The sequence below is a fragment of the Chaetodon trifascialis genome, chromosome 9 (genome assembly GCF_039877785.1).
Source record: "Chaetodon trifascialis isolate fChaTrf1 chromosome 9, fChaTrf1.hap1, whole genome shotgun sequence".
Classification (NCBI taxonomy): domain Eukaryota; kingdom Metazoa; phylum Chordata; class Actinopteri; order Chaetodontiformes; family Chaetodontidae; genus Chaetodon; species Chaetodon trifascialis.
Genome location: NC_092064.1, coordinates 21,199,388 through 21,226,985, shown reverse-complemented (window position 1 = coordinate 21,226,985; position 27,598 = coordinate 21,199,388). Strand labels below are relative to the sequence as shown.

Genomic DNA, 27,598 nt, shown 5'->3' with positions numbered 1-27,598 from the left:
ATGAGCGTCGAAAAAAAGAGTTTGAATCTCATCTCTGCCTGCTTATGCTTATTGCCCAGTGCTCATTTTAACAGTCTTTCTTAATCCTTTTCATTTATTTCGTGGTACAGTGGCGCCACGGTCCTTGTCACCACATTTAAAGCACAAAAGCACTCAGTTATTTTCCAGATGGTTCAGTTGTATAACCAAGTATGGCTTCATTCTTCCACATTTAGCTGGAGGCATGAGGCTGCAGATGCCACTTTGGATGATCATCGCCATTTTAAAGGGGTGGTGGCAGGTTTCCACTGACGAGGTTTCATTTTTGAGCTCATTAACTCAGTATGCTTTCACAGCAGTCACCACTAATGTTGCCTAAATAGTGTGATATAGTTTAGGTCTAGTAATGATGGTAAGTGTTGTTTACTCTTAAGCTGAGTGTACACAGAACGATTTTAGAAAAGTGGTTGTTAAAATCCTGCTGTATGAATAAATCATCTGCAATGCAAAGACAAAAATCACGATTGATATGCTCACAGTGTTCGTACAAAATTGACCCGAGCAGACCATTTTGGTGAAGAAAAATTCATTTGAAAGCTGAGAGGCAGAAGTCAGTGAAGCACACACTTGTCAGCAACACCAACAAACTAACAAGCTAACAAAATCAGAACAAAAAATAATATCAGGAAGCTGCAGATCAGCGGCTGTTTCCTGCCAACGTTTTTCTCATACGTATCAGTCATGATAGAAGGAGGAAGAAACACTAAAGAGGCATGTATACTGTAGCCACAGCTCGACCAACCTGGCCTCCATATTTTCCACCCACATGACACGCGTCGTGTCCCCATGGCACCTTCAAACACTCAACTTTAACATTGTATTGAGAAAACACTGAAGTTGTAACACTCATTGGTTTGGTTGGTCTAAAACTGCAGGTCTGACTGGGGCCAGGTCTCAGGTGCTTTGCATCAGTGAGGGTGTGTGTCCAAAACATACAACCCTCCATCATCTCCTGTCCATGTGTGCCCTTACACCTTTATTGAAATGACCTCCATGTGGCTCTGGCTTCCATGCCTCTTTCTTTCTCCGTCCTTGACTCAATAATGTCCTCTTCTTTCACACAGGGCAATGGTCATCACCAGGTAGAGTCTCACATCAGAAAGAAACTGGACTCTCTGCTGAAGGAGTCTCGGATCGGAGACAAGGAAGACAGCGACAGTTTCAGCATCCGAGCTCTGCTCCGGGCCACGCACCAGGGTCTTCAGAAGAACCTGCGGCAGGTACCACACTGAGGCGATGTGTAGAGCTGCACATGGAGCTCAGTAATACTCGTCAACAGATGAAGAGCAGAAAGAGAAGACAGGGGAGATAAAACTAGGTCATGGCATTAGTCATGGAGTGAACTGGAGAAAATAAGAGTAGACTCGTTACTGCACCACTCACAGGTCAAACACATAAAGCCGGTCAGTCAGCCAGCACCTCCTCAGTCCACTCTGACAGCACAGCAATGTCTACACCTGGGTGGTGTTTCATGCAAAGCATGTCAACACAGACCGAAAGTGATGAGAAACTAAATATCTGCAGTGTTACTTAATATTTAATTGCCCTGCTTGTCTCTAGTGCTATTTATAGAAGCTTCAGTTTCCTGACAGCCATTTTAACAGAGTGGGTGTTGTGCATCGGGCTTTCCTATTCTCTTTATTCTCCTCCTGCTTTGTTGGTGATCCCCTTCACCTCAATGTGTCTAGAACCTTTTTTCCTCCCTCTGTCTTATTCAGTCATTTTCCTTTCTTTTTATTATTCCTCACCCACTCTCTCCTTCAGCTGAGTTTTGTTTTATTGGCTGATGTCTGTTGCAACCCCTCCAGCTCCTGAGCTTTAGGGTTTAAGTGACTCACTGGGTGCTAATGTGGTTGTTATTAGATTCACATCAGATAATCCACACTTATGAATGTAAACAAGCATGCACAATCACACATGAAGAGTCTCTGAATGTGTTCTCCTTGTCTCTAGAGCTCCAAAGGGGTTTTGAAGAAATCCCAGAGCAGATCTTTCATCACAACGCTCAAACAGAAGGTGAGAATGGAAAGAGGGGTTGCTCCTCTTTTGCTATCCGGTGAGGTCTGAAATGGCAAATTCAGGTTACTTCAGCTTCATATGCACAATGCTACTTCATTCTGCAAGAATTACAGAAATTCAGGTAGTCCTCTTCATTAGACGATGACAATTGGACATTATCAGACTTTGGTATATCTACCTGACCTCCCGTTAGGGCCCTGACACACCTGGCATAACAGGGCTAGGGTTAGCACTTTTACTTGAAGAAAAAAATAGGTAAGTCTCGCCAAATCAGTGATTTTGGACAGAATTCTCTCATGATGGCCTTGGCTGCTGGTTTAGCATGTCAAGAGCCAACTCAAGCCAGGGGTGCTAGACACACCACAAAATCCAAGCAGAGGAGAGCAATGACATACCAATGATGCCCGACAGCCAGATTTTGGTTTGGTGTCCACTGACAGAGCAGTAAAAGACCAACTTGTTTTTGTGGAGGACCGCTAATTAACTGACGTGACAGCTGGGCCATTTGCTTTTTTTAACATTTGGACAGAGCCGGGCAGGCTTTTTCTTTGCCTCCAGTCTTTGTGCTTTAGTTTTCCCTCATATTTACCCCACAGATGTGAGAATAATATTTTATCTTCTCATTTGACCATTGGCATGAAAGCAAATAAATAAATTTCCCAAAATGGTTAAAGTGTTTACTGATAAACTGATCTACTTAAAGGGAAACCACACCCTCAGATTCTGCTACAAGTCTCATATCTAAAAAATGCAACAGAGGAGTGAGGGAGCATTTGCAAGGAGATCCCATTAAACTGGCCACTGAGTGTATTGTTCTGTACATTTAGAGCATGATATGTGTGTTTAATTGAGCATCACGTATAGGATGCAGAACAGAAGCCTCCTCACTGTTCTCCTGTAGGTAAATCAGAGAAAATTCATATTCAAAGCATCCTTTGTAGAGTTATCTTCAGCTTGTGGTAGGTAGAAAGATCATAATTAAGACTGCCACACTTATCTTCTAATTCCACACCGCAAATCAATGCAGTGAATGCATGCGTTATGCATATCTGAGAAACATGTAGATCTAAAGCATGTACTGTCCTTACATCCCCTGTAATGTATGAGTTTATCCTTCAGATAGCTGCTAATGGTATAGCCCATTCATTTAACAATATACTATAGGTTTGAGCGTCAATGTTGTGTATCTGTGGTTGTTTTTGTTCCATTTTGTCTGCATTCCCTCATCTCTCAGCCTGGTTATTTCCCACTCTTCATTTCTTCCTCTAACCATTTGCTCCTTTTCCTCTATCTCATCCTCCGTTTACCCACTCACATCTCCTCCTCATTCTTTTTATGCCTCGCTCTGCATATTATGCATCCTCCCACGTACGTGTATATATGCACGCATGCATGGGTGCCTGTAGTGTGTTGGCAAGCAGCCTAAAGACTGTAATTACTGCAACCCTCATCCTCTTCTCAACTCCACTTTAGCCCTAATAGAGACGTTCCTTCTCTTCAGGAAAAAACGCACATTCCACCAAATACACGCTCGCTGTAATTACAGATGCTACACCTAGAACACCCACCAACATGCCCATGCAACACTCAAACTGCTATTACAATAACAACACTCTCTATAAATCACACAGAAACACGTACGATTTGCTAAAGACACATTATCGGTAACCCTTTTCCACTACAGAACACTTAAACTACGAGGCTGTGTGTAGGTGGTGTCATGTGTGATGTATATTTAAAACAGTTATCAGGAATTCACCTGAAGAGAAATGATATAGGCACTGCTTTTCTGCTTTGCAACCAGCAAGCTCATAACTTCAATGTGGTGTAACTTGTGTGTTTGTTTATACATATTCCTGTGTGTCTATGTCCATTGTCCAGAGGCATTCCAAATCCAGGCTGTCATGCCAAAGCGTGGACAAAGAGGAGGACGGTCAAGAGAAGTCTGGGAGGGAGGCCGGAGGACAGTTCTACAGGTGACCTTTGACCTGCTTCACCACAACACTGACAACCCCTGACAACTGAGAGGTTTGATAGTTGCTAACTGCTGGGAGCACTGAACAATCCAGGGCATCAGTGGCACCAGGCAAACCATTTATTTCTCATGCATCAATGAAGGGCAGCAGGAGCGCTCGGCTACACTCGCTCTGCTCTATTATGACTCCCTGCTCAGATCAGATTTTTCATTTTTCTAGATTCTTCACATATTATTTTTAAGGCAGCAGGTTTACTGACCTGACTCATAAGTGTAAAAGCCCAAAGACAGAACACCCAGGATGAATGAAATTGAGGACAAGACTAGAAGCATCACATATGGTGCCATCGTGTAGCTCTCATGGCTCATATCAGTGCCAATTGTATAGAATTAAATTCAACCGTGACACCTTTTTTATTCTATATTTCTTGTGTTAAAATAAGCTTTCACATTAAAGCCAGTCTCCTGTGACCAGTGATGAAAGAAGTATGGGATCATTTATTTAGTAAAATACCACATTATAAAAATACTCCCTTACAAGTCAAACCATTATGTACCCATTGTGCAGACTCACCCTTGAAGTGTGCCATATCTAATAAGTAACTAATAACTAACAAATGTGATATAAATGCAGTGGATTCAAAAGTGCAATATTTCCCTCTGAAATGTGGTGGAGTAAAAGCAGCCAAAAATGGAAATACTCAAGTGAAGTACCTCAAAATTATACTTAATTACAGTACTTGAGTAAATGTACTTAACTGTTAACCACTGCCTATGCATGGAAAATATTCCACCTCACTGTCTCCACTGAAAACCTCTACTGCTCCATCTCTCCTCTAACATTTGTATGGAGTCATGAGAAACATGGTGCACAGAAGTAACATATGGAAATGCTACATGAGCTCTCATATCAGTGTTTCAGTGCAAGTTCCATTGCTAAAAACTAGGCATTTATCAAATTAGGACCACATCTGAAAGAGACGCAAAACACACTTCATTAATTCAGGATGTGCTTTTTCCCATTCACGCTATTATCATAAAATCAGACCGGATTCATTACTGAGGAGAAAAATCTAATTGCATCTGTTTTTGTCTGCAGCATGAATATTGTGCAGCCCAATTCCTTATCAGTCCCATTTTTCCTTTTCTTTGTGAGTGAGCATTGGTCAGGACGTATAGAAATTTGGCTGCGTTTTCCTCCCTCATTCTCTCTCTGTATATAAGGTCTTTGTCTCTCTTTGTTCTTCCAGTCTCTGATCCTGGTTGCATATTCATATATACATATCCTCGGGAACTGTCACAGCACAGATTCTGCAAGCATGTGTCTGAGGGGCTATGCGACAGACATGCACAAGCTGTCTTTGCGCGATACTTGGTGTGCATGAACGTGTGATGTGTGTAGTTGTATGTTAGTGTACGTGAATGTGTGTGAGTCTTGCTGCACCGCATGCGCTCTGGTCCCCATTAAGCTTTTTGCCTTTGATGCTCTGTCCTGTGGTTTCCAAGCTGCCTCACTAATGCACAATCCTCTCTTGCCTCCTATACTTTTGCCAATGTAAATGCTTTAACAAATATGGCTTTGTGCATATCTTCTTCCTTTGCCTGTCTTGTATATATTTACACAATCTCACTCATTCTGTCCTGTCTTGCAATTGTCTGGTATTTGTTTTAGGGGTGGAAGGAAGAGGAAGACAATGAAACTGAGCAGAGATCTGTCAAACCTGGTGGTGTTCACCAACTCTGTTGCCTCACAGGAGTGTCTGAATGAAGGTGAAACACCAACACACAAATAGGCTCAATTCAATCTTTACCTTGGAGACTTTTTCTCATGCCTGACCCATGTTTCTCTTCAGGTACTCCAGGTGACGTTCTGTCATTCAGCGAGACCAGGGCCCAGTCCTTGGTCAATCACAGAGCTGAACAATTCCTGGCTTTTAACCAGAGGCAGCTGTCACGGATTTATCCCTCAGCCTATCGCATTGACTCATCCAATTTCAACCCACAGTTTTACTGGAACGTGGGCTGTCAGTTGGGTAAGACAGCTGTCTGTCGCTTTAAGCTGGTGACCTGTATGCAGGTTTTCTGCTCATGAAAACAACAGGTGCCTTCCCTTTAGCCACATACCTGTCATTGTACAGTAATTGACACCACATGCCACATGCAAACAGATTTCATCTGTGGCCTGCAAACCACACACTTTATTTACACTTATGACATCATATAGTTTGCTAGTGGTCATGTGTGCAGAGGCTTATGGGTGTGTGTGTGTGTGTGTGTGTGTGTGTGTGTGTGTGTGTGTGTGTGTGTGTGTGTGTGTGTGTGTGAACAGTAGCTCTAACTCAGCAGGATTTGTGTGTGTACTGTATGTGTTAGCATGTTGTATGTAATTGAGCAAGACTAGTTGTAAGTCTACAGTTAAGTTTGGATCAGGAGTATGTAAAAATTAGAAGAAGAAGAAGACGAAGAAGAAGAAGATGAAAAAGAGTTGGAAACGAATATTTTTATCTGTGCTGAAACAAACAGCGTCAGGAAATCCAAGATCCAGCAATCCCTGCCTGTCCCTGCCAATTAAATATTTTCCTGTTAAATTCAGAGAGCAATATTGGCTTCTATTACCATTCCAGGTATGCAAAAATAGAAGAAAAGAGATAAACAAACGGCAAAGTCTGAGATAATCTTTGAAGCAGCTGGGATTCACTCTTTTCTTTCTCTTTTCTTTTTGCATGTTTCCTTCCAAATCTGTTTCTTCTAAAGTTTCAAGGGTATATAGACAAACCATAGACAAACATTTATGAATAAATGAATGAATGAATAAACGAAGAAAAACACTTGATTAAATGTAAAAAACAATGACCACTAGCTTAACAAATCACACATCTTCATATGCTACATATGCTATGTGTAGCATCCTCTAATCTCCACAGATTACATAAACTACAACAATATCTGGCTAATAACACAAAAAAATGAATGTTGTATGTGGATTTTCTCTCTCTCAGTTGCTCTGAATTACCAGACAGAGGGCAGGATGATGCAGCTCAACAGAGCCAAGTTCATGGTGAATGGAGGTGCTGGCTACGTCCTCAAGCCCCCTCCCATGTGTAAAGGTACTGTACCAAACAGACTGCATGCACACAAAGAAGCACAAATACATGCATACAAATCAGTGTTTATTCATACAAATAAAACCTGATGTGTCACTAAGTTATAAGCTTAGAGATGGCACAGTTATGTGTGGGAAAGGAGGCCATATTGGATGAACTGTTAACCACAGAAGTACATACATCGGGCATGAGTTATTAGTGATATTATCATTAAAAACCCTTTATACAGTATATTCCTCTATCTGCTTGCTCCAGTGAAACTATATGATATTTTCAGGTAGTGAAATATTCAAATGCAAGGCACAAGTTTTTATTGGCACACAGTTACAGGAAATAGAAATAGCATGCTATATACATTTTCCTGTAATTCAATGTGACATAATTGCTCTCTTTAGAAACTTAAAGATCCCCACTAGAAAGAAAGTGTTGTTAGTTTGGGGTATGTTTCTGATCCACTCTAGGTTATAAAGATGATCTCATGCCCATTATTCTCCAGTGCTGTTATACAATCAAGGAGTTAGCTCCATGGGAAGCTTTGCTGCACATGTAGTTTGCGATGCTGCTCTTAATGATGTAATGCCTATTGAAAGCGTACAAAATGTGTGCTCACTCATAGGTTTGAATGCTACTGTAGCCACTCATGTCAACATTATCTAATCATTCACAGAAATGTGTCAGAAATATGTACAGGTATCTGTCACTTCCACCCTTGCACATTTGACATATAAACATACATAAACTGGAACAAGCGGAGCCATCAGAGGACTGGATTTTAGGACTCAGTGATGATGTGAATCAAAATTCCTGCTCTGCTGTCTCTCATTCCCTCCAGGCTCCTTCAACCCATTCAGTGATGACCCGCTTCCAGCTTACCCCAAGAAGCAGCTCATTCTTAAGATCATTAGTGGGCAGCAGTTGCCCAAACCACCAGACTCCATGCTGGGAGACCGAGGAGAGGTACAAACACACCAAAACACATATACTGTGCCCAGATTCTCCATATGTCTCTCATACGCACATGAATGCATGCACTACTCTAATGGACTACATAGAGACTGCACAGCTTGCTCTCAGCAGAAAATGTTCAGCATCATAGAACAAAATATGATTAATGTTATTGTCCTCTCTCCTTTATCAGATTATTGATCCATTTGTTGAAGTGGAGATCATCGGTCTGCCAGTTGACTGCTGCAAGGAACAGACACGAGTTGTGGATGACAATGGTTAGACACACACAGACCAATCTGAACAGCATCACAGTACTGCACACTCACTGAACCACTGAAGAATCATTTACCCGACATCTTGTACAACAGAAAATTGCTTAAGTGTACAATTAAATGAGAATGTCGAAACAAGGTGGCTCTTAGTGATGAACCTACAGAAAATGGTCACCTGAATCTGCAGCGCTGCATTGTGGGGCTTTACAGTTGAGTTCCAGATCACTGTTTAGCTGTCTGGACTGCAGCTTTACTGTTTTTATTCACTCTTACTGTTTTTATACTGTTGTTTTTGGCCGCAGCAGGCAGCTGTTTTCAGTAAAAGAAAGCTCTAAAAGCCCACTTTAAGCAAAGCGCTCAGCACCAAACAGCAGGCAGTTTTAGAAACTACTTTAATATTTTTACAGCTATATTATCTTGATGTACAGTTGTAGCATCACCCCTTCTTCGCGTCCTAGCTGCTGCATTTGTTTACTTCCAATAGATGACTGACTAGTTCCTGTTGGTAGTTTAGACAAATGGAGCTGTAGTAGAGATGAACAGATTTCTTCCACTTTCGCATGTTTGCATGTTACTGTTTTTCCAGAATAAGCTTTTTTCACAACAGACCCTTTTGACTTGTCACAGTTGGAAATCATTTAGTGAATCATGGCTTTGAACTACCTCTGAATAGAACCGAGCCATTGTCAATGTTATTGGGAACACCGGAGCTTTTCCTAAATGTCTGCTGTGAAAGGGGTCTATTGATAAACACGTTATTGATCAGGGAAAGGCAAACATAATGCAGACTTTTTACACATAGACCATGAGGCCCTGTTGCAGCTTTCTGTTGGCAGTTTATTTAGTTGAAAAATATCCAGTCCAGTGAATCCATCTTTTAGGGCTCTGATACATTACAGATTTCTGTATCCAAGACTGGATAAACAGGTCGATCATATCGCCACCATTTCCTGAATTATTTCTTTAAGTTTCATAATGCCTTGATATTATGTTATGACATTTTCATTGCTGTACTGCAACAATGCAAACTCTTATTTCTCCTCTTGCCTTACTTTTTAATACTGTATTACTTCACTATTTTTCATTATTTTTGCATTTTATGTTTTTTTTATCCTCTGACATGCACAATATACATGTTTCACTGTGCATAATAACAAACATTTTGCACCTATGGCACACAAACAAAAGCAAATAAAATCTGATGTCATCTCTCCTCTGTGAACCTGTATATTAATAATTATTGACAGCTTGAGCTGTGGTGCACTGCCAGGATCAAAAGTCAATTTAATTAATTAGAGGCACAAAGGAAGCATTATAATGGGGTCTGTTGGTGCCACCCCTAACATGTCTCCGTAGATGAGGGCACCTGGCAGGGGCAGTGGAGAAATCTCCTCTGGGAAAGGTTATGGAGCCCAACAGAGCTCAACAGTATTATAAGATTACTGTGCAGGCTATTGACCCATGAAATACTTAATTTGACATATCATTACAACCAGCTCCATCTATTCTGGTGTTTTGGATATCTTGTATATATGTCCCTTAATGAGAAACTAATGAAACAGATCTTAATTATAATGAGCATGTATGTCTGTATTTTCCTCAGGTTTTAATCCAGTATGGGAAGAGACTCTGAATTTTACACTTCATATGGCTGAGGTGGTTTTGGTGCGCTTCCTTGTGTGGGACCATGACCCAATCGGACGGGACTTTATTGGTCAACGCACTGTCGCGTTCAGCAGCCTGATGCCTGGTCGGTGCAGAATTCCTCAGTATTTTAGCTTTATCGTAGAAAATGATCTTTTTGTGTGTGAATGACATGAACTTAAGTGGGGCACAGTTTGTCTTTGTAAGTTAGAATCATTACAGTTCTGCTATTTAACACAAACAGACAGACCCACACTTATACACATAATTTCCCCCATAGCTTTGGCAGTGCTGTGGCTATGGGGCACATTATCTTGTGTTTAGTGGAGCATGATTTGCTTGTTTTTTAAAGTAAAAGACCTGTGGCTTAGCAGGTTATTTTTGTTGTCCACATCCATCCAGCTGTCCCTGAACCCCTGATGCCCGCTCCTCAGGGAACTGCTACACAGCCACCACTCTGATGACAGCTGTTATATTTCCTTGACTCACTTCATCACTCACTCTCACTCACATGCTTTCTCCCTCCTTCTCTACCAACAGGTTACAGACATGTTTACTTGGAGGGGCTGACTGAGGCTTCCATCTTTGTGCATGTGTCTGTACATGATGTTTATGGGAAAGTAAGTGCTCTTTAGTCCTAGTATTTGTTGTAGAGTCCCCCTGTGAGCTTCTTTTGTCAACTGAGATTATATTTTGGTAACTGAAAAAACAGAAAAAAAAGTTCAAGCTCCTTCAATCCTTTGTCTTTCTAGTGGAGCCCTCTAGTCCTGAACCCCAGCTTTACCATAATGCACTTTCTAGGATCTAACAAGGTATCCTGATGCCCGAGGCTCTGTGTGGTGCTGCATGAAATAGTAATGCATGATGCAAAAGTGCAGTTTGTCTTCAGCTGTATCAATGACGTGTTTGTGTGTGACATTAAACTACTGAGTCATACAGCTCGCTTACAAGATCATTTTTATTCAACTGTTGTTGTCTCATTCTCAACAAAGATGGAATAATATGCAATGTGCATGCATAATCCACAAAGGCGTCTTGCATATTGTTTGTCATGGTAAGGGATGAGGGTGCCATCTAGAGGCAATGCATATAAAAACATGCAATTGTTACATTTTGCTTTAAACTGTGTTCAGTACATGGCATATCTTTTCATTGTTTTCATGAAAACTAACTCTTTAACTTTACTGTTATGTGTGAAAAAGTTGTGTTCAGTCTACGTCAGCAGTCACTGCATGTTGATTGATCATGTGTGAAGCACATGTTCTCTCCTCTTTGTTGATATCTTTTTTCCCCTCAACCTGCCCTCAGGGTCATCAGCTGCGAGGTATCCGGGGTTTGTTCAACCGCTCTTCCAAGTCTTCTGTGGATACAAACTCCAGTGGCCTTCGGAAACGCTCCATCAGTGATCACCTCCTGCGGCGCACAGCTAGTGCCCCAGCAAAGGGACGGAAGAAGACCAAGATGGCGCTCTCAGAGTCAGTGGCTTCTATATCAGACCAAAAGAACAGCACAGGTGCAGGAGAAGGAGGCGAGGGCATGTCAGGAAAGGAAGGAGGGGTGGAGAGGCGTCTCCAACCCCGAGCCCCCCTCACACACAGACCTATCTCCATGCCCTTAGACAGGCTTCTGCAAGGGCAGCTATCCCTCTGCTCCCCAGACAAGGAACAGCATGACATGGGTGCAGACACTGTCATTGGTGGGTATTTTTCATTTCATCCCAGTCAAAGAATTAAATGTATATTAGACATATGCAAATTATACTCAGATTACATAAATTCTAGTTTAATCAGCAGAAGACATTTGTAAGATTCATGATTCAACAAAATGTCACAGCAATCCGTAGCATTAATATCAGTTAGACACTATTTGTGAAACAGTTATGCTATGTTTTGCTTCGTACACTGATTAATGTACTGTTAAATGTTACCATTTTCTAATGTCTCTCCTTTGCTCTACTTATTCTGCGACAACTATCTCAAACTCATGTACAGTAACATGTGAACTGACAGACTGCAGCCTACTCTCCATGATACCTTAACATGCCTTTTCTGTCCCATCTTCATTTGTTGTGCTTCTTTATAGTAGAGAACTGACTAGGATATTCCTGCAGGTAATCTAAAATACCTATTGTCTGAAGGTTGCATCGTTCAAAAACATCCCAGTATTGCGTCCACCCAGTGTATTTTGTTCCAAAGTGGTCCGAGAAATATATTGCTGTATCATTTGATCCCATTTGACCAAACCAATTCCATTTGACCATCTCTTTCCTAATATGATGTACGAAAACATGGATTCTTCCTTTTTTTAACCTCCACAGCCTCATTTTCCAGCTTCCCCTTCACCGTTGTACTTGGTGATCCATTTGTCTGTGTATTGCTATTGCCTTGTATTGGCTGGACTGTTAATTGTTGTCATTTAATTGTTGTTTGGCTTGGTGTTCTACATTAAATGCTGATAGATAAGAGCATCTTTATTAATGGTTTTGTTCAATTATCTGTGTCCACAGGAGCTTGCTCACACAACAGGCCCAGGTCTTCCTCTTTGGACCCTTTCATCGAATCATCATTTTTTATCGAACCAAACATCTCTTCCCCATCTGAGACATACAGCAAAAGAAACAAAGAATTTAACCAATCAGAGGAGGCTTCATATCTGGTTATTGGTGGTGGAGAAGTAAGAAAAGAAGAAGATTATGCTAATTACCAGTCAGAAGACAATGGAGTCAACAAATCAAACATTACCTCCACAGGAACAGAGAAAAACTGTTTTGTCTCATCTTCCACAAACAGCCAGATGAGACCAGATAAACCAGAAACATCATCAAACAGCACAACATTCACAGTTGCACCTTCTGTCTCCTCCTCCTCGTCCTCTGCCCCCTCCTCTATGGCCCCTCTTTCCCCTGTCAATGTGGACTGTGATCTGAAGAGTCCCAGCTCTTTACATGACAGCACCCTCTCCAGACTCATTGATGCTGTGTCCTTAGGTAACGAGCAAGACACATGTGGCTCTATTTCTGCTCTGATTGGCCAGTTCGAAAGCACTGTTGACCAAAATGATCTTACAGCCTTATCTCATGATCATACCCATAACTTCAGGGCTACCACTCCTAAAGCGCTGCAAGATTTAAGGTCTCCTCTCAAGACGGACACTGCATCTTCTGCCAAGAAACACGTAATAAGTCCCCAAAAAGTAGCTCATAAAACAAATCATGTAAAACAGGAAATCCTTTCCTTGGCAGATGCTCCTACTTCAGCCATCCTCTCCAGCCCAGAAACTGCTGAGCTTGAGGAGGTCTACACTATTCTGGATGAGGAGGTGTTGTTGCCTGTATCAGTATACAACCTAAAGAAACAGACAGTCCATGTTCAGACAGATACTATTGAGAACACATCCTCAAACAGCTTGGGGTCCTCTCCTGCAAAGGTGGTTCAAGGTTTAGGGAAAGGGCACAATGTGGGCTGGAATGATATGCACCGAAAGAGAGGTGGGAGTGAAGAAACTGAGGAGGCTGAGGAGAGTGTATATGAGGAAGTGTATGATCCCCCACCACCAGTACCAGAGACAGAACAAGGTCCTTCTAAAAGGTACATGGGCTCCACTGTAATCAAGGACTGTTTTCAGTTCCTCCATGAGTCTATTGGTAATAATTTTGCAGAAGTGGAGATAAATGTCGATGAGGATCCATTAGAGATGATGCTGACCTCACTGAGACACAGCAGCCAATGGGAGGAGCTTGTAAGTCCAACCAAACGGCATGCTATTTACCAAAACCATGAGTCCACTCCCAACTACTCCCAACAAAAACAGACTGCATCGTACTGTGATCCGCAACAGTACCCTTTGCATGCTTCTCATGTTGCGTTTTCACAGTGTCCCTCCCCAATGAATCAACCTTCCTACCAGCTATCCAATCACCATCACCACCAGAACAACTCCCAGCCTTCTCCTTTTCACAGACCCGCTAACTCTAGAACCTCCAACCCTAGTCCGCTGCATCAGAACAGCTACCCAATTCCTCAAAGCAATTCTAAGGCCTTGAGCAACAGTGAAGACCTCAGCAGTTCGTACACACAGCAGAAGAGCTATAGTGGCAGCCAGATCTTAAACAGATCTCATCGAGATAGGCTAGGGCATAAATGGATGGAGAGGGAGCCAGTAAGGTGCTTCCACAATGGTTTCTCCTCTTCTGAAAGTCTACCTGGCCAATCTGCTGTGTCTATAAACATCAGCAGAGACAGAGGCCTATATTCCCCTTCTTCAGACTGTGATGCAGTGTACAGCCACCTGGACTATGACAGCATTACACCCCCATCAGAGTCTTCAGCTCCTCGAAACACCCAGCCACACTGCCAAAGTCGAACACAGTCATACACCCCGAAGCAGTCATGGAATGAAAATGTTTCCCTGACTAATACAAGGCACCAGCCAAAGCCTGAATCCAGAATTTCTCTGCACTCAAATCCAGGCCTTTTATCAACAAAACCCCTGTCTGTTACCACAGACTCCACAGCCCCCAGTCCATGTAAGTCAAAGTCTCTGGGAGACCTGACCTCTGAAGACATATCATGCAACTTCCAGAGCAAATACCACATTATTAGTCGCAGTTTCATCACTCCTCATATGAGGAAGCAAAAGAGGATGGGCACCATGGGGGATGCAACTTTCCAATCACAGTCTTGTGATCCACTTACAGAACAGCTACGTAAGCTGGTCAGTCTGGAGGGGGAAGACGATGACAGAGATAGACCCCAGCCTCCTCAGTTCTGTCATGAAGCAAAATCCCCACTGTCACAGCCACAGAACACAAGTATAGCTCCTATTGTTCCCACGGATGTAGATGATTCCCCTCCACTCCTTACCCGTCGTCTATCCTCTCGGAGCCAAAGCCGAGTACGTCACATCAACAGCCGTGCCCGCGAAAGACAGCAGGAGGCTCTAAAGACTCGGTCAGGTGTGGTGATCAATAGTACTGCCAGCATTGGGGGGGTAGTCCTAAGGAATAAACCAGCCTCACAGAATCCACCAACGAACAGACACTCTACTGGTTCTTACATAGCAGGCTACCTTGGTCAGCTGGAGGACAGGGGACTTCCTGAAGGAGCTTGTACATCATTGCATTATGGAAATGGGGATCATTATGGAGATCAATATTATACAGATGATTCTCTTCCACCTGCTGACTCCAACCACCCTGCATCAGAGCCTGAGGTCTATTTTCTTCTCAGACTGTAGCTCTGACCTCAAACAACAAAGCAGTGATTCTTGATGATGTTCAATTACACCAAAAGCCAGAAGATCAAAGAAAAGAATACGTACCATTGTTTGTTTCCATGTTCACAAACCAGTAGGTTTCCCTTAAATCAATTTCATTCTGGGCTACTTCTAGAGAAGGATGTAGTCTGTACAATGTAAGTGAAACATCACATATAATCCATGGTTGGATCTTGCAGCATGAATTTCCTGTATGAAATGTCCACTATTCAATAGTGAATGGACTTTCTAGTCTGGCAGTGTATTGTCTTTATTCTGCTTAATGTGTAAATGTTCTTGGGAAGTTTGAGTCCCTCAAAAAGGCTTCCTTGACTGATTGTACAGATACTTGTTATCTTTGTCCCTGTGATGTACTGTCCAAACTTCGTACATTGACTATGAAGCAAAAAAAGAATTGTTTTTTAAGCAGAGAAGGAATGTCTTTCTTTTAATCATTTGAATGTGTAGTATAATCAAACAGCTACTTTTAATAGATGGGATTCATCTTTTCAAAGATCAAATTTAAGTCTTCCTTCTCTTTTCAGTGGTATTTCTTTGTGTTGTGTGTAAATATTCCTGTCAATGTTTTTAATCTGAGATGGGTTTTAGTTGAGAACCAATTCTGTACATTAATGTTTGTGCATGTTACCTGTGAACATGTCAGGCATGACTATGCACCAGTTTATACAATAAATGTTTCATTGCCCAACAATAATTGCACAGAACAAGTAGTTGCATTGGATACATTACATAAACTTCCATGCTTGGACTTGTTGCTTGCTATGATTTTTAGAATTTGAAAACATGACTGCAAATTTTAAAGATTTGGAGTTTAAAGGTTTTTATTTTTGTAATTGCTTTGATACAGACTGCAAAAATAATCTCTTGTTGGTTATGGTTATTTTATTTTGTATATCTTAATGGAATGAAAAATAGAGTGACAAGTACAAAGGGCCAGGCTGAGGATGGGAGGGTGGCAAGGCAGCATTTTTTTTTTTTTTTTTTAATTGTTTCAGTGTTACACCATCCTTCTTTGTATTGTTGCTCATTAGAGGACTGTGAGCATTTTCCTACCAATGCAATAAAATATTGAAATATTTGATTTCAACAAATCCCATGTTTATTTCCTGATATACTCAATATACTATATAGTAACATAATTCATCAAGATTGCAGCTCAGGCTCAAAATCGACTTATTGTAAGTCATAAACAGCCTCATCTTTCCCCATATGCCACCTTGAACATAATGGGATGTAATTGCTCTTGAAATTACTGTATAATAGAGCTGCCAAATGGCGCACCTGTTGCTCTGTGCATACAATTCCCAATACTAGTTCCAAGCTACACACATCAACACTTTTAAGTTTTATAAATCAATCACAGTACAATATTCCTTGGAAATCCAAGGGAAAAAGACAAACACATTTTGGTGATTTCTTACATATTTGATCTTAACTTTTCAGATAAGAACTAAACAACTTCCCCAAAATGTTTACTTGCTTTTTCTTCAATACAGACTCTCATTTACCTTAGGTCATTCAATGACATCATACAGTACTGTATGTATAGTAAACATACTCTACACACGTACACACCCACCACTGCTATCTTTACACCTGCTAATCACTTGCTAGCTTTTGATTGTTTTTCCACAATCGCTCTAGAGAGGAATCATTTTGGGCAGTGTGCTGCTTATGTCATCAGTTTTACTTTGTTGCAAAACACTCTACATGTATTATAAATACTCCCAGCAACACTTCACTTGTGCAGAGTGGGAGGGGGGTATGTTGTAGTCAAGATATCAGTTTCAGGAGTGTTTGAACCAAATGAAATATGTCTCTGTTAAGACTGTCCTTTCTTGTTGACTGACGGGTGGCTCTGATGTTATATTTGAATATACTGAATTTAATGGGAATAATGTTTAGTAACTGTTGAACCTTGTCCGTGAAGTGCCTTTCCATTTTTTCTCCAGGTGACATCAAACAGGTTTAATGTGAATTACTATTTAAATAGATTGAATGTATTATTTATTTATTGCACTCTGACATTCAGATAATAATTATTTAGTGTATATTTGTTAAATGCCTAGAACAGCTGTATCCATGTCTTGGGTCCCCTGGCTCCTCTCTCGGTGGACCTGTTCAGCCCTCTCTCTGCTGCTCCTCAGTATAGTGGGCAGACAGATGGGGCTGGAAGTGGTTCAGGCGCTAGTGTGCTCCAGGTGGGGCACACCTGCTGACAAGAGTCTCTACAAGGATGGAGATGTGATTATTGGTGGACTTTTTAACGTGTATTACATACCGTCAGCTGTTGAGCAGGTCTTCACCAAGATGCCACATTATCAACCTTGCACTGGGTAAAACATGAACATAACTTTTGTTATTGTTGAATGTTTGATGGCTATTATGTTGTTCATATGATTTTTGGCATTCTCATATAAGATATGGATATATTTATTATAACTGAGTTATTTCAATAGATTTTTATGCACTTACTTTAACATTTGTATGCATTTATACACATTTTTGGATATTTGTTGTTTCTGTGTTCATGTCCACATTATTTTTAACTCTCGCTGATTTATATCATTTTATTCACTATGCCTGTGGTCTCAGTTTAGATCTAGAGCCTTTGAAATATATATATGCGATGGTGTTTGCGGTGGAGGAAATCAATCGTAACAACACCCTGCTACCAGGAGTGAAGCTGGGCTATCGTATACTTGACAGCTGTTCTCGATACCCCTGGGCTCTGCAAGGTGCACTGTCACTGGTCGGAGGAGACACACACAGCTGCAACTTATCAGCCTCTATGCCTCATTCTGCAGCTTATGAACAAGCTGGAGAGGCTGCAGGTATGAGATGATATAATTTAGTATTCAGTTAATATTTGCAATGTACATGAAAACAACTGATTCAAGTATAGAAAGATTACGTTTGTGTAATTATATGTCCAATGCTATCAGCAGGTGGTCAGCCTGTTCCATTGCTAATTGGTGCTGCTTCATCTACAACAGGCATAATGATGTCCAGGATCCTGGGGCCTCTCTCAGTGCCAGTAGTGAGTTTCATTATCTTGGGAAAAAACCTCTGATGAATGTATTTTTACACAGTTTACATCAACGGGCTGAAACACTTTTCAAAATGTTTTAAGCAAATCTAAATTACATTATTTCTCTAAAAGTAATGTCAAAAAGATATTTCTGTTGTTTCTCCATCAGATCAGCTACTTGGCTAGCTGCCCCTGTCTTAGTGACAGGACAAAGTTTCCTAACTTCTTCAGAACAATCCCCAGTGATATTTACCAAGCCCGGGCCATGGCACGAATGGCCATTCGCTTCCACTGGACATGGATGGGAGCAGTGATAGTAAACAATGATTATGGTCAATTGGCCATACAGGTGCATGTTTTTCGGACTATAATCTTAATTGCCTGAAAATGTCTCTCATGTATGTCCTTCTTACAGTATACATGACAAATTAGATACATATGTGAACATAATTGTTGTTTTGACCTCCATATTTCAGGTGTTTCAGGAACAGATTGAGGGAAAAGGAGTGTGTTTGGAATTCATAGAGACTGTGCACAGACAAACCATTGTTAGTGATGCCAGACGTGCAGCACTCACAATTCAAGCCTCAACTGCGAGGGTGATTCTGATCTTTTGCTGGTATACAGATGCAAAAGCAGTATTTCTGGAACTGGCAAAGATGAATGTGAGCAACTTGCATGGAACTATGTATGACCTGTGGGTTTAATCATTGAAGAAAGATATAATTTTTGTAAGAACAGAATGTTTTTTTTCCTTGTGGGAATTTATTTCAGTGTCCTCTAACCGTAGGTGACTGACAGACAGTTTCTGGCCAGTGAGGCTTGGAGTACCAGTGATGATCTTCTCCAAGATCTTACCATCTCTAAAGTGGTAAGTGGTGTTCTTGGAGTGGCCATTCGGAGTTCAACAATACCTGGATTTGAAAATTATCTGAGAAGCTTGCACCCAAGTCATCGTCCTGATGATGAATTCTTGCGAGAACTCTGGCAAAAGGAGTTTGGATGCAGTCCTGGATCGAAACGATCACATGCAGCACCTCTCTCTTCATATTTATCTTCAGCACTCAAAACTGACCATTTGTCAATTGTTTCTAATTCATCTCCTGCCAAGGGGTCCCTTCAGAAAGCTTCTCCACCTCCCTGCAGTGGGACAGAGTCCCTGGAGGAGGTGCAGCATCCCTTCACCGATACTTCCCAGCTAAGGGTGGCATATAATGTCTACCTTGCTGTTTATGCTGCAGCTCACGCCCTTCACAGCCTTCTCTCCTGCCCCAACAGCGACAGCCCTCCTGGTAACAAGAGCTCCACCTGCTCCTCTCCAAAGCACATCAAACCCATAGAGGTGACCACAATTATCATGAAGACGTCTCATCCAGAACAGTGACAATTCTTCAAGTAATGATAATCTGAATGTTGTCATTGTATTTTTCATGGATATATTATTTTCAGTATTTGGTACTTTCAGCTGTTGCAGCACTTGAACAAAGTGAACATCACCACACCACAAGGAGAAAAATTTTATTTCCAAGGTGCCGACATTTCAGCAACATACGACCTTGTCAACTGGCAGAACACCCCTGAAGGGTCACTCAAACTTGTTTTGATTGGTCGAGTTGATGGGTTTGATCTCCACCTGAATGAGTCAGCTATTCAATGGAGCACAGGATCCAATCAGGTCAACATGTTGTCTCAAGGCCATTAAATCACTAGCTGTTGAAATGAATGTCTTTGTCCATTCACAAGATCGTGTCTTTGACAAAATAAATTGTCATTTTTGTTTAGGTGCCTGTTTCAGTGTGCAGTGAGAGCTGCCCCCCAGGTACCCGAAAGGCCAACAGGAAAGGAGAACCTTTCTGCTGCTTTGACTGCATCCCATGTGCTGAAGGGGAGATTAGCAGTAAAACTGGTGAGGAAGTCACTCCATAACACAACAGAGACTCATTTTCCACTTTGTGTTGTGTTTTCCCTCCATCTCTCTTCCTTTTTCCTCTTTCAGGTTCCCTTCACTGCGATCGTTGTCCATCTGAGTTCTGGTCCAATGTTGAACAAACAGCCTGCATCCCTCGTCAGCTGGACTTCCTCTCCTTTAATGAAACCTTGGGCATTACTTTGACTACAGCAGCTGTGTCTGGTGTCACTATGACAACAGCTGTGTTTGTGGTGTTTCTTTACTACCGTAAAACACCTATGGTAAGAACCCAGACTAATATAACAGAAGGTTTGTTGTGTGCATATCATCTTTTTGTCATGTCTCTCCCAAAAAGTTTTGTCTTGTTTCAATGGCCATGCCTTTGTTATTCACGTCTAGGTGCGAGCCAATAATTCAGAGCTGAGCTTCCTGCTTCTTCTGTCATTGAAGCTGTGCTTCCTGTGCTCACTGGTCTTCATTGGTCGCCCATCAGTCTGGTCTTGTCAGTTCCAGCAGGCAGCCTTTGGGATCAGCTTTGTACTTTGTGTTTCCTGTCTCCTGGTCAAAACCCTTGTAGTTCTTGCTGTTTTCCGCTCAGCTCGGCCTGGAGCTGAATCCTTGTTGAAGTGGTTTGGTCCAGGACAACAGAGAGGAAGTGTCTGCCTCTTTACCTGTGTACAGGTATGAATATTGTTTCATGGATCGAATGTTGAGAACATTCTATAATATGAGCACAAACATGTGATACCAAATAATAACACTGACATATCTTCACTTTTCATCCAGGTTATCATCTGTGCCGTATGGCTGTCCCTTAGCCCCCCGGTTCCTCGACGTGATCTGGGTTTCCAAGGGTCAAAGGTCACCCTGGAGTGTGCCATGGCCTCTGTGGTTGGCTTCTCTTTGGTTCTGGGTTACATTGGCCTGCTGGCCTGCACCTGCCTCCTCTTGGCCTTTCTTGCTCGGAAACTCCCCGACAACTTCAATGAGGCCAAACTGATCACCTTCAGCATGCTGATATTCTGTGCTGTGTGGGTGGCCTTTGTCCCTGCTTATGTTAGCTCTCCTGGGAAATATGTTGTCGCTGTGGAGATTTTTGCAATCCTGGCCTCGAGCTACGGTTTACTGCTGTGCATTTTTGCTCCCAAATGTTTCATCATTTTGTTGAGGCCTGAGAAAAACAGTAAGAAACATCTGATGGCCAGATAGTGTTTGTGACTTGAATGTGAGCATACGACTCTCTTCATATTTGTCTGGAGGCCCCCCATGTTGCTATATCCTGGTTTCAAGCAAGTGATCTAAGTCATGTTAATTCCTCATGTGCGCTGTGTGATGGAAAAGAAAATGCCTTGAAGCCATGCAGTTATGGCTGTCATTTGTAAATAAATATCTAAGAAGATTTCTGCTATTCATAGAAATCATTAAATGCTAATCTGACATTATTCATACACCATGATAGAAAAACACATAGTTAAGTTAAATGCTGCACAATAAAAACGTTATACAATTATTTTGGATTTATGTGGTTTGTTGTTTGTCGTCTTTGTTTTGAATAAACACTGTACCTCAACTGAATAAAACACTCATCACTTTCTCAGAATATAAAATTTTGATTGAAATTACAATACATTCAATTAATAGATCATTTATTCACAGGAGTGGTTGTGCTGCAGGGGGTTCAGCCCTGCATGATGGCCAGAGTCAAATACAACTGAAATATTACCTTTTTCACTAATATCTGATCAAAAATAATGACAGTTTTCTCTCATGTGCTTGTGTATTATTCTGTAGTCAAATAAAGAAAAAGCTAAATTAAAAGATAAACATCTGATATACTGTATATGGTTTAATATCGAAGCATTGTGATGTAACTGCATGCCTTCTCCTCAGCTAAAAGTTTAAAGGAGCTGCTATTTTAGCTGGTCACAGGGAATTAGTGGTGCAGAAAATCATGTTCAGTGGTACATTTCTCCCTTCTCGATTGTCCAGAACCAAATGAAAATTGGCTATAATGAAAAACATGCAATTGTGAGAGCAAAGCTACATGTTACCTGTACATCCACAGGTGCATTTATTCAGAATTCATGTGGCCTAGAGGCTTTTTGCTGGCTGCTAACTTCATACACCTTAACCACTTGTTAGCATTGTATTGTTTTTCCACCATCACTCCAGGGAGGACTTATTTTGTGTTGTGTGCTGCTTGTGTCATCAGGTTCCTCCTTGCAAAATGCTTTATACCTATTATAAATACTCATATGACCACTTCACTTGTGCAGAGTGGGAGGGGGTATGTTTCAGTCAAGATTCCAGCTTCAGAGATGATAATTTATCTTGTGAAAGGATCTTTTTAACCAAGTGAAACATGTTTCTTCTTATAATTTCCTTCCTGTTTGCAGGTGACTGACATGGCTGTGATGTTGTATTTGCACATTTTGAATTTAATGGCTTTTGTCTTTGGTAACAGGAACTGTCAAACATTGTCTGTGAGGTGCCTTCCCATTTTTTTCCCATATCATGCACTCTATTGGCAGGTTCGATGTGAACTGTGTTTTACACAGATTGAATTGTTACTGCACTTCTCATTGATGCATATTCTGACGTCCTGATAAAAGTTAATTATGTGTGATAAATGTCCAGAACAGCTGCATCTATGTTTTGGTTCCCCTGGCTCCTCACTTAGTGGATCTGCTCAGCTCTCTCTCTGCTCCTTCTCAGTATAGTGGGCAGACAGATGGGGCTGGAGGTGACTCAGGCGATAGCGTGCTCAAGGTGGGGCGCACCTGCTGACAAGAACCTCTTCCAGGATGGAGATGTGATTATTGGTGGACTTTTTAACGTGTATTACATACCTTCAGCTGTTGAGCAGGTCCTCACCAAGATGCCACATTATCAACCTTGCACTGGGTAAAACTTCATCATAACATGTATTATTGTTGAATGTTTGATGGTTATTATGTTGTTCATATGACTACAGCATATTGCCTGTATTTTCACATTTTTCAGTGATGCTTATATGTTAAAATGTAAAATAAGCTTTCGAAGTGTTGAGCTAGTAAGGTATCCATTGTTTGTGCTCTCATTATGTTTTAGAAAAGGTCCATCATTAATAAATGCTAGTGTTTTTAATATAAATATGAACACAGATTTATTATAGTACAGTTGATTCAACAGAATTTTCTGCATTACTTTTATATTTGTATGTATTTATACACATTTTGGGATATTTGTTGTTTCTATGTTCATGTCAATAATGATTATTTTTATGTTTCATTGATTTATATTATTTTTTTTTTCCACAATTCCTATGGTCTCAGTTTAGATCTAGAGCCTTTGAAATATATATATGCCATGGCATTTGGGGTGGAGGAAATCAATCGTAACAACACCCTGCTACCAGGAGTGAAGTTGGGCTATCGTATACTTGACAGCTGTTCTCGATACCCCTGGGCTCTACAAGGTGCACTGTCACTGGTTGGAGGAGACACACACAACTGCAACTTACCAACCTCTATGCCTCATTCTGCAGCTTATGAACAAGCTGGAGAGGCTGCAGGTATTAGATATAATTTAATAGTAAGGTAATATTTGCAATGTCCATGAAAAAAACAATTGATATAATGCAAAAGATTATGTTTGTGTAATTATATGTCCAATGCTATCAGCAGGTGGTCAGCCTGTTCCATTGCTAATTGGTGCTGCTTCATCTACAACAGGCATAATGATGTCCAGGATCCTGGGGCCTCTCTCAGTGCCAGTAGTGAGTTTCATTATCTTGGGAAAAAACCTCTGATGAATGTATTTTTACACAGTTTACATCAACGGGCTGAAACACTTTTCAAAATGTTTTAAGCAAATCTAAATTACATTATTTCTCTAAAAGCAATGTCAAAAAGATATTTCTGTTGTTTCTCCATCAGATCAGCTACTTGGCTAGCTGCCCCTGTCTTAGTGACAGGACAAAGTTTCCTAACTTCTTCAGAACAATCCCCAGTGATATTTACCAAGCCCGGGCCATGGCACGAATGGCCATTCGCTTCCACTGGACATGGATGGGAGCAGTGATAGAAAACAATGATTATGGTCATTTGGCCATACAGGTGCATGTTATTGTAATTGTGATGCAAGTTGCCTGAAAATGTCTCTCATGTATGTCCTTCATACAGTATACATGCCAAATTAGATACATATGAAAATAATTGTTGTTTTGACCTCCATATTTCAGGTGTTTCAGGAACAGATTGAGGGAAAAGGAGTGTGTTTGGAATTCATAGAGACTGTGCATAGACAAACCATTGTTAGTGATGCCAGACGTGCAGCACTCACAATTCAAGCCTCGACTGCAAGGGTGATTCTGATCTTTTGCTGGTATACAGATGCAAAAGCAGTATTTCTGGAACTGGCAAAGATGAATGTGAGCAACTTGCATGGAACTATGTATGACCTGTGGGTTTAATCATTGAAGAAAGATATAATTTTTGTAAGAACAGAATGTTTTTTTTCCTTGTGGGAATTTATTTCAGTGTCCTCTAACCGTAGGTGACTGACAGACAGTTTCTGGCCAGTGAGGCTTGGAGTACCAGTGATGATCTTCTCCAAGATCTTACCATCTCTAAAGTGGTAAGTGGTGTTCTTGGAGTGGCCATTCGGAGTTCAACAATACCTGGATTTGAAAATTATCTGAGAAGCTTGCACCCAAGTCATCGTCCTGATGATGAATTCTTGCGAGAACTCTGGCAAAAGGAGTTTGGATGCAGTCCTGGATCGAAACGATCACAAGCAGCACCTCTCTCTTCATATTTATCTTCAGCACTCAAAACTGACCATTTGTCAATTGTTTCTAATTCATCTCCTGCCAAGGGGTCCCTTCAGAAAGCTTCTCCACCTCCCTGCAGTGGGACAGAGTCCCTGGAGGGGGTGCAGCATCCCTTCACCGATACTTCCCAGCTAAGGGTGGCATATAATGTCTACCTTGCTGTTTATGCTGCAGCTCACGCCCTTCACAGCCTTCTCTCCTGCCCCAACAGCGACAGCCCTCCTGGAAACAAGAACTCCACCTGCTCCTCTCCAAAACACATCAAACCCATAGAGGTGAACACGATTATCACGAAGACGTCTCAGCCAGAACAGTGACAGTTCTTCAAGTAATGATAATCTGAATGTTGTCATTGCATTTTTCATGGATATATTATTTTCAGTATTTGGTACTTTCAGCTGTTGCAGCACTTGAACAAAGTGAACATCACCACACCACAAGGAGAAAAATTTTATTTCCAAGGTGCCGACATTTCAGCAACGTACGACCTTGTCAACTGGCAGAACACCCCTGAGGGGTCACTCAAACTTGTTTTGATTGGTCGAGTTGATGGGTTTGACCTCCACCTGAATGAGTCAGCTATTCAATGGAGCACAGGATCCAATCAGGTCAACATGTTGTCTCAAGGCCATTAAATCATTTGCTGTTGAAATGAATGTCTTTGTCCATTCACAAGATCGTGTCTTTGACAATATAAACTGTCATTTTTGTTTAGGTGCCTGTTTCAGTGTGCAGTGAGAGCTGCCCCCCAGGTACCCGAAAGGCCAACAGGAAAGGAGAACCTCTCTGCTGCTTTGACTGCATCCCATGTGCTGAAGGGGAGATTAGCAATAAAACTGGTGAGGAAGTCATTCCATAACACAACAGAGACTCATTTTCCACTTTGTGTTGTGTTTTCCCTCCATCTCTCTTCCTTTTTCCTCTTTCAGGTTCCCTTCACTGCGATCGTTGTCCATCTGAGTTCTGGTCCAATGTTGAACAAACAGCCTGCATCCCTCGTCAGCTGGACTTCCTTTCCTTTAATGAAACCTTGGGCATTACTTTGACTGCAGCAGCTGTGTCTGGTGTCACTGTGACAACAGCTGTGTTTGTGGTGTTTCTTTACTACCGTAAAACACCTGTGGTAAGAACCCAGCCTAACATAGCAAAGTTAATTGTATGCATTTGATGTTTTTAAAACATTCCTCTCTGAAAAAAGTATTGTTTCAATGGCCACGTCTTTGTTATTCACGTCTAGGTGCGAGCTAATAATTCAGAGCTGAGCTTCCTGCTTCTTCTGTCATTGAAGCTGTGCTTCCTGTGCTCACTGGTCTTCATTGGTCGCCCATCAGTCTGGTCTTGTCGGTTCCAGCAGGCAGCCTTTGGGATCAGCTTTGTACTTTGTGTTTCCTGTCTCCTGGTCAAAACCCTTGTAGTTCTTGCTGTTTTCCGCTCAGCTCGGCCTGGAGCTGAATCCTTGTTGAAGTGGTTTGGTCCAGGCCAACAGAGAGGAAGTGTCTGCCTCTTCACCTGTATACAGGTATGACTGTTTTTTATGGATTAAATACTGAGAATATTTTATTATATATATGAGCAAGAACACGTGATACCAAATAAGAACACTGACACATCTTCACTTTTCATCCAGGTTATCATCTGTGCCGCATGGCTGTCCCTCAGCCCCCCGGTGCCTCGACGTGATCTGGGTTTCCAAGGGTCAAAGGTCACCCTGAAGTGTGCCATGGCCTCTGTGGTTGGCTTCTCTTTGGTTCTGGGTTACATTGGCCTGCTGGCCTGCACCTGCCTCCTCTTGGCCTTTCTTGCTCGGAAACTCCCCGACAACTTCAATGAGGCCAAACTGATCACCTTCAGCATGCTGATATTCTGTGCTGTGTGGGTGGCCTTTGTCCCTGCTTATGTTAGCTCTCCTGGGAAATATGTTGTTGCTGTGGAGATTTTTGCAATCCTGGCCTCGAGCTACGGTTTACTGCTGTGCATTTTTGCTCCCAAATGTTTCATCATTCTGTTGAGGCCTGAGAAAAACAGTAAGAAACATCTGATGGCCAGATAGTGTTTGTGACTTGAATGTGAGCATACGACTCTCTTCATATTTGTCTGGAGGCCCCCCATGTTGCTATATCCTGGTTTCAAGCAAGTGATCTAAGTCATGTTAATTCCTCATGTGCGCTGTGTGATGGAAAAGAAAATGCCTTGAAGCCATGCAGTTATGGCTGTCATTTGTAAATAAATATCTAAGAAGATTTCTGCTATTCATAGAAATCATTAAATGCTAATCTGACATTATTCATACACCATGATAGAAAAACACATAGTTAAGTTAAATGCTGCACAATAAAAACGTTATTCAATTATTTTGGATTTATGTGGTTTGTTGTTTGTTGTCTTTGTTTTGAATAAACACTGTACCTCAACTGAATAAAACACTCATCACTTTCTCAGAATATAAAATTTTGATTGAAATTACAATACATTCAATTAATAGATCATTTATTCACAGGAGTGGTTGTGCTGCAGGGGGTTCAGCCCTGCATGATGGCCAGAGTCAAATACAACTGAAATATTACCTTTTT

The 27,598-nt window shown here is 41.4% G+C and overlaps 3 protein-coding genes across 6 annotated transcripts in view; all 3 read left to right on the top strand.

Moving 5' to 3' along the window:
* Nucleotides 1-16,372, top strand: part of plch1 (phospholipase C, eta 1) — a 49,193-nt gene extending 32,821 nt beyond the window's left edge. For 2 of the 4 annotated variants that reach the window (XM_070970590.1, XM_070970589.1), the window contains exons 11-23: nucleotides 1,104-1,259; nucleotides 1,993-2,055; nucleotides 3,940-4,034; nucleotides 5,706-5,803; nucleotides 5,887-6,066; nucleotides 7,033-7,140; nucleotides 7,970-8,094; nucleotides 8,276-8,360; nucleotides 9,961-10,107; nucleotides 10,542-10,621; nucleotides 10,754-10,813; nucleotides 11,310-11,697; nucleotides 12,508-16,372. In XM_070970590.1, the coding sequence (XP_070826691.1) occupies nucleotides 1,104-1,259; nucleotides 1,993-2,055; nucleotides 3,940-4,034; nucleotides 5,706-5,803; nucleotides 5,887-6,066; nucleotides 7,033-7,140; nucleotides 7,970-8,094; nucleotides 8,276-8,360; nucleotides 9,961-10,107; nucleotides 10,542-10,621; nucleotides 10,754-10,813; nucleotides 11,310-11,697; nucleotides 12,508-15,236 (4,314 nt within the window). In that variant the 3' untranslated portion in view covers nucleotides 15,237-16,372. Of the gene's footprint in view, nucleotides 1-1,103; nucleotides 1,260-1,992; nucleotides 2,056-3,939; nucleotides 4,035-5,705; nucleotides 5,804-5,886; nucleotides 6,067-7,032; nucleotides 7,141-7,969; nucleotides 8,095-8,275; nucleotides 8,361-9,960; nucleotides 10,108-10,541; nucleotides 10,622-10,753; nucleotides 10,814-11,309; nucleotides 11,698-12,083; nucleotides 12,112-12,507 lie in introns of all 4 variants that reach the window. The other 2 variants (XM_070970591.1, XM_070970592.1) reach the window with 2 other exon arrangements.
* Nucleotides 16,373-17,223: 851 nt separating this feature from the next.
* LOC139336782 (extracellular calcium-sensing receptor-like) lies at nucleotides 17,224-21,424 on the top strand. The gene is made up of 12 exons (XM_070971013.1): nucleotides 17,224-17,611; nucleotides 17,871-18,109; nucleotides 18,224-18,306; nucleotides 18,476-18,655; nucleotides 18,783-18,971; nucleotides 19,097-19,339; nucleotides 19,418-19,648; nucleotides 19,772-19,981; nucleotides 20,089-20,212; nucleotides 20,303-20,496; nucleotides 20,615-20,896; nucleotides 21,002-21,424. Exons 1-12 carry the CDS (start codon nucleotides 17,337-17,339, stop codon nucleotides 21,422-21,424), a joined length of 2,673 nt encoding a protein of 890 aa, XP_070827114.1. The 5' UTR covers nucleotides 17,224-17,336.
* Nucleotides 21,425-22,729: 1,305 nt separating this feature from the next.
* On the top strand, nucleotides 22,730-27,130 carry LOC139335930 (extracellular calcium-sensing receptor-like). The gene is made up of 13 exons (XM_070969713.1): nucleotides 22,730-22,746; nucleotides 22,931-23,119; nucleotides 23,530-23,768; nucleotides 23,881-23,963; nucleotides 24,133-24,312; nucleotides 24,438-24,626; nucleotides 24,752-24,994; nucleotides 25,073-25,303; nucleotides 25,427-25,636; nucleotides 25,744-25,867; nucleotides 25,958-26,151; nucleotides 26,266-26,547; nucleotides 26,656-27,130. The coding sequence occupies exons 1-13, from the start codon at nucleotides 22,730-22,732 to the stop codon at nucleotides 27,076-27,078; spliced, it is 2,604 nt and encodes an 867-aa protein (XP_070825814.1). The 3' UTR covers nucleotides 27,079-27,130.
* Nucleotides 27,131-27,598: the final 468 nt, after the last annotated feature.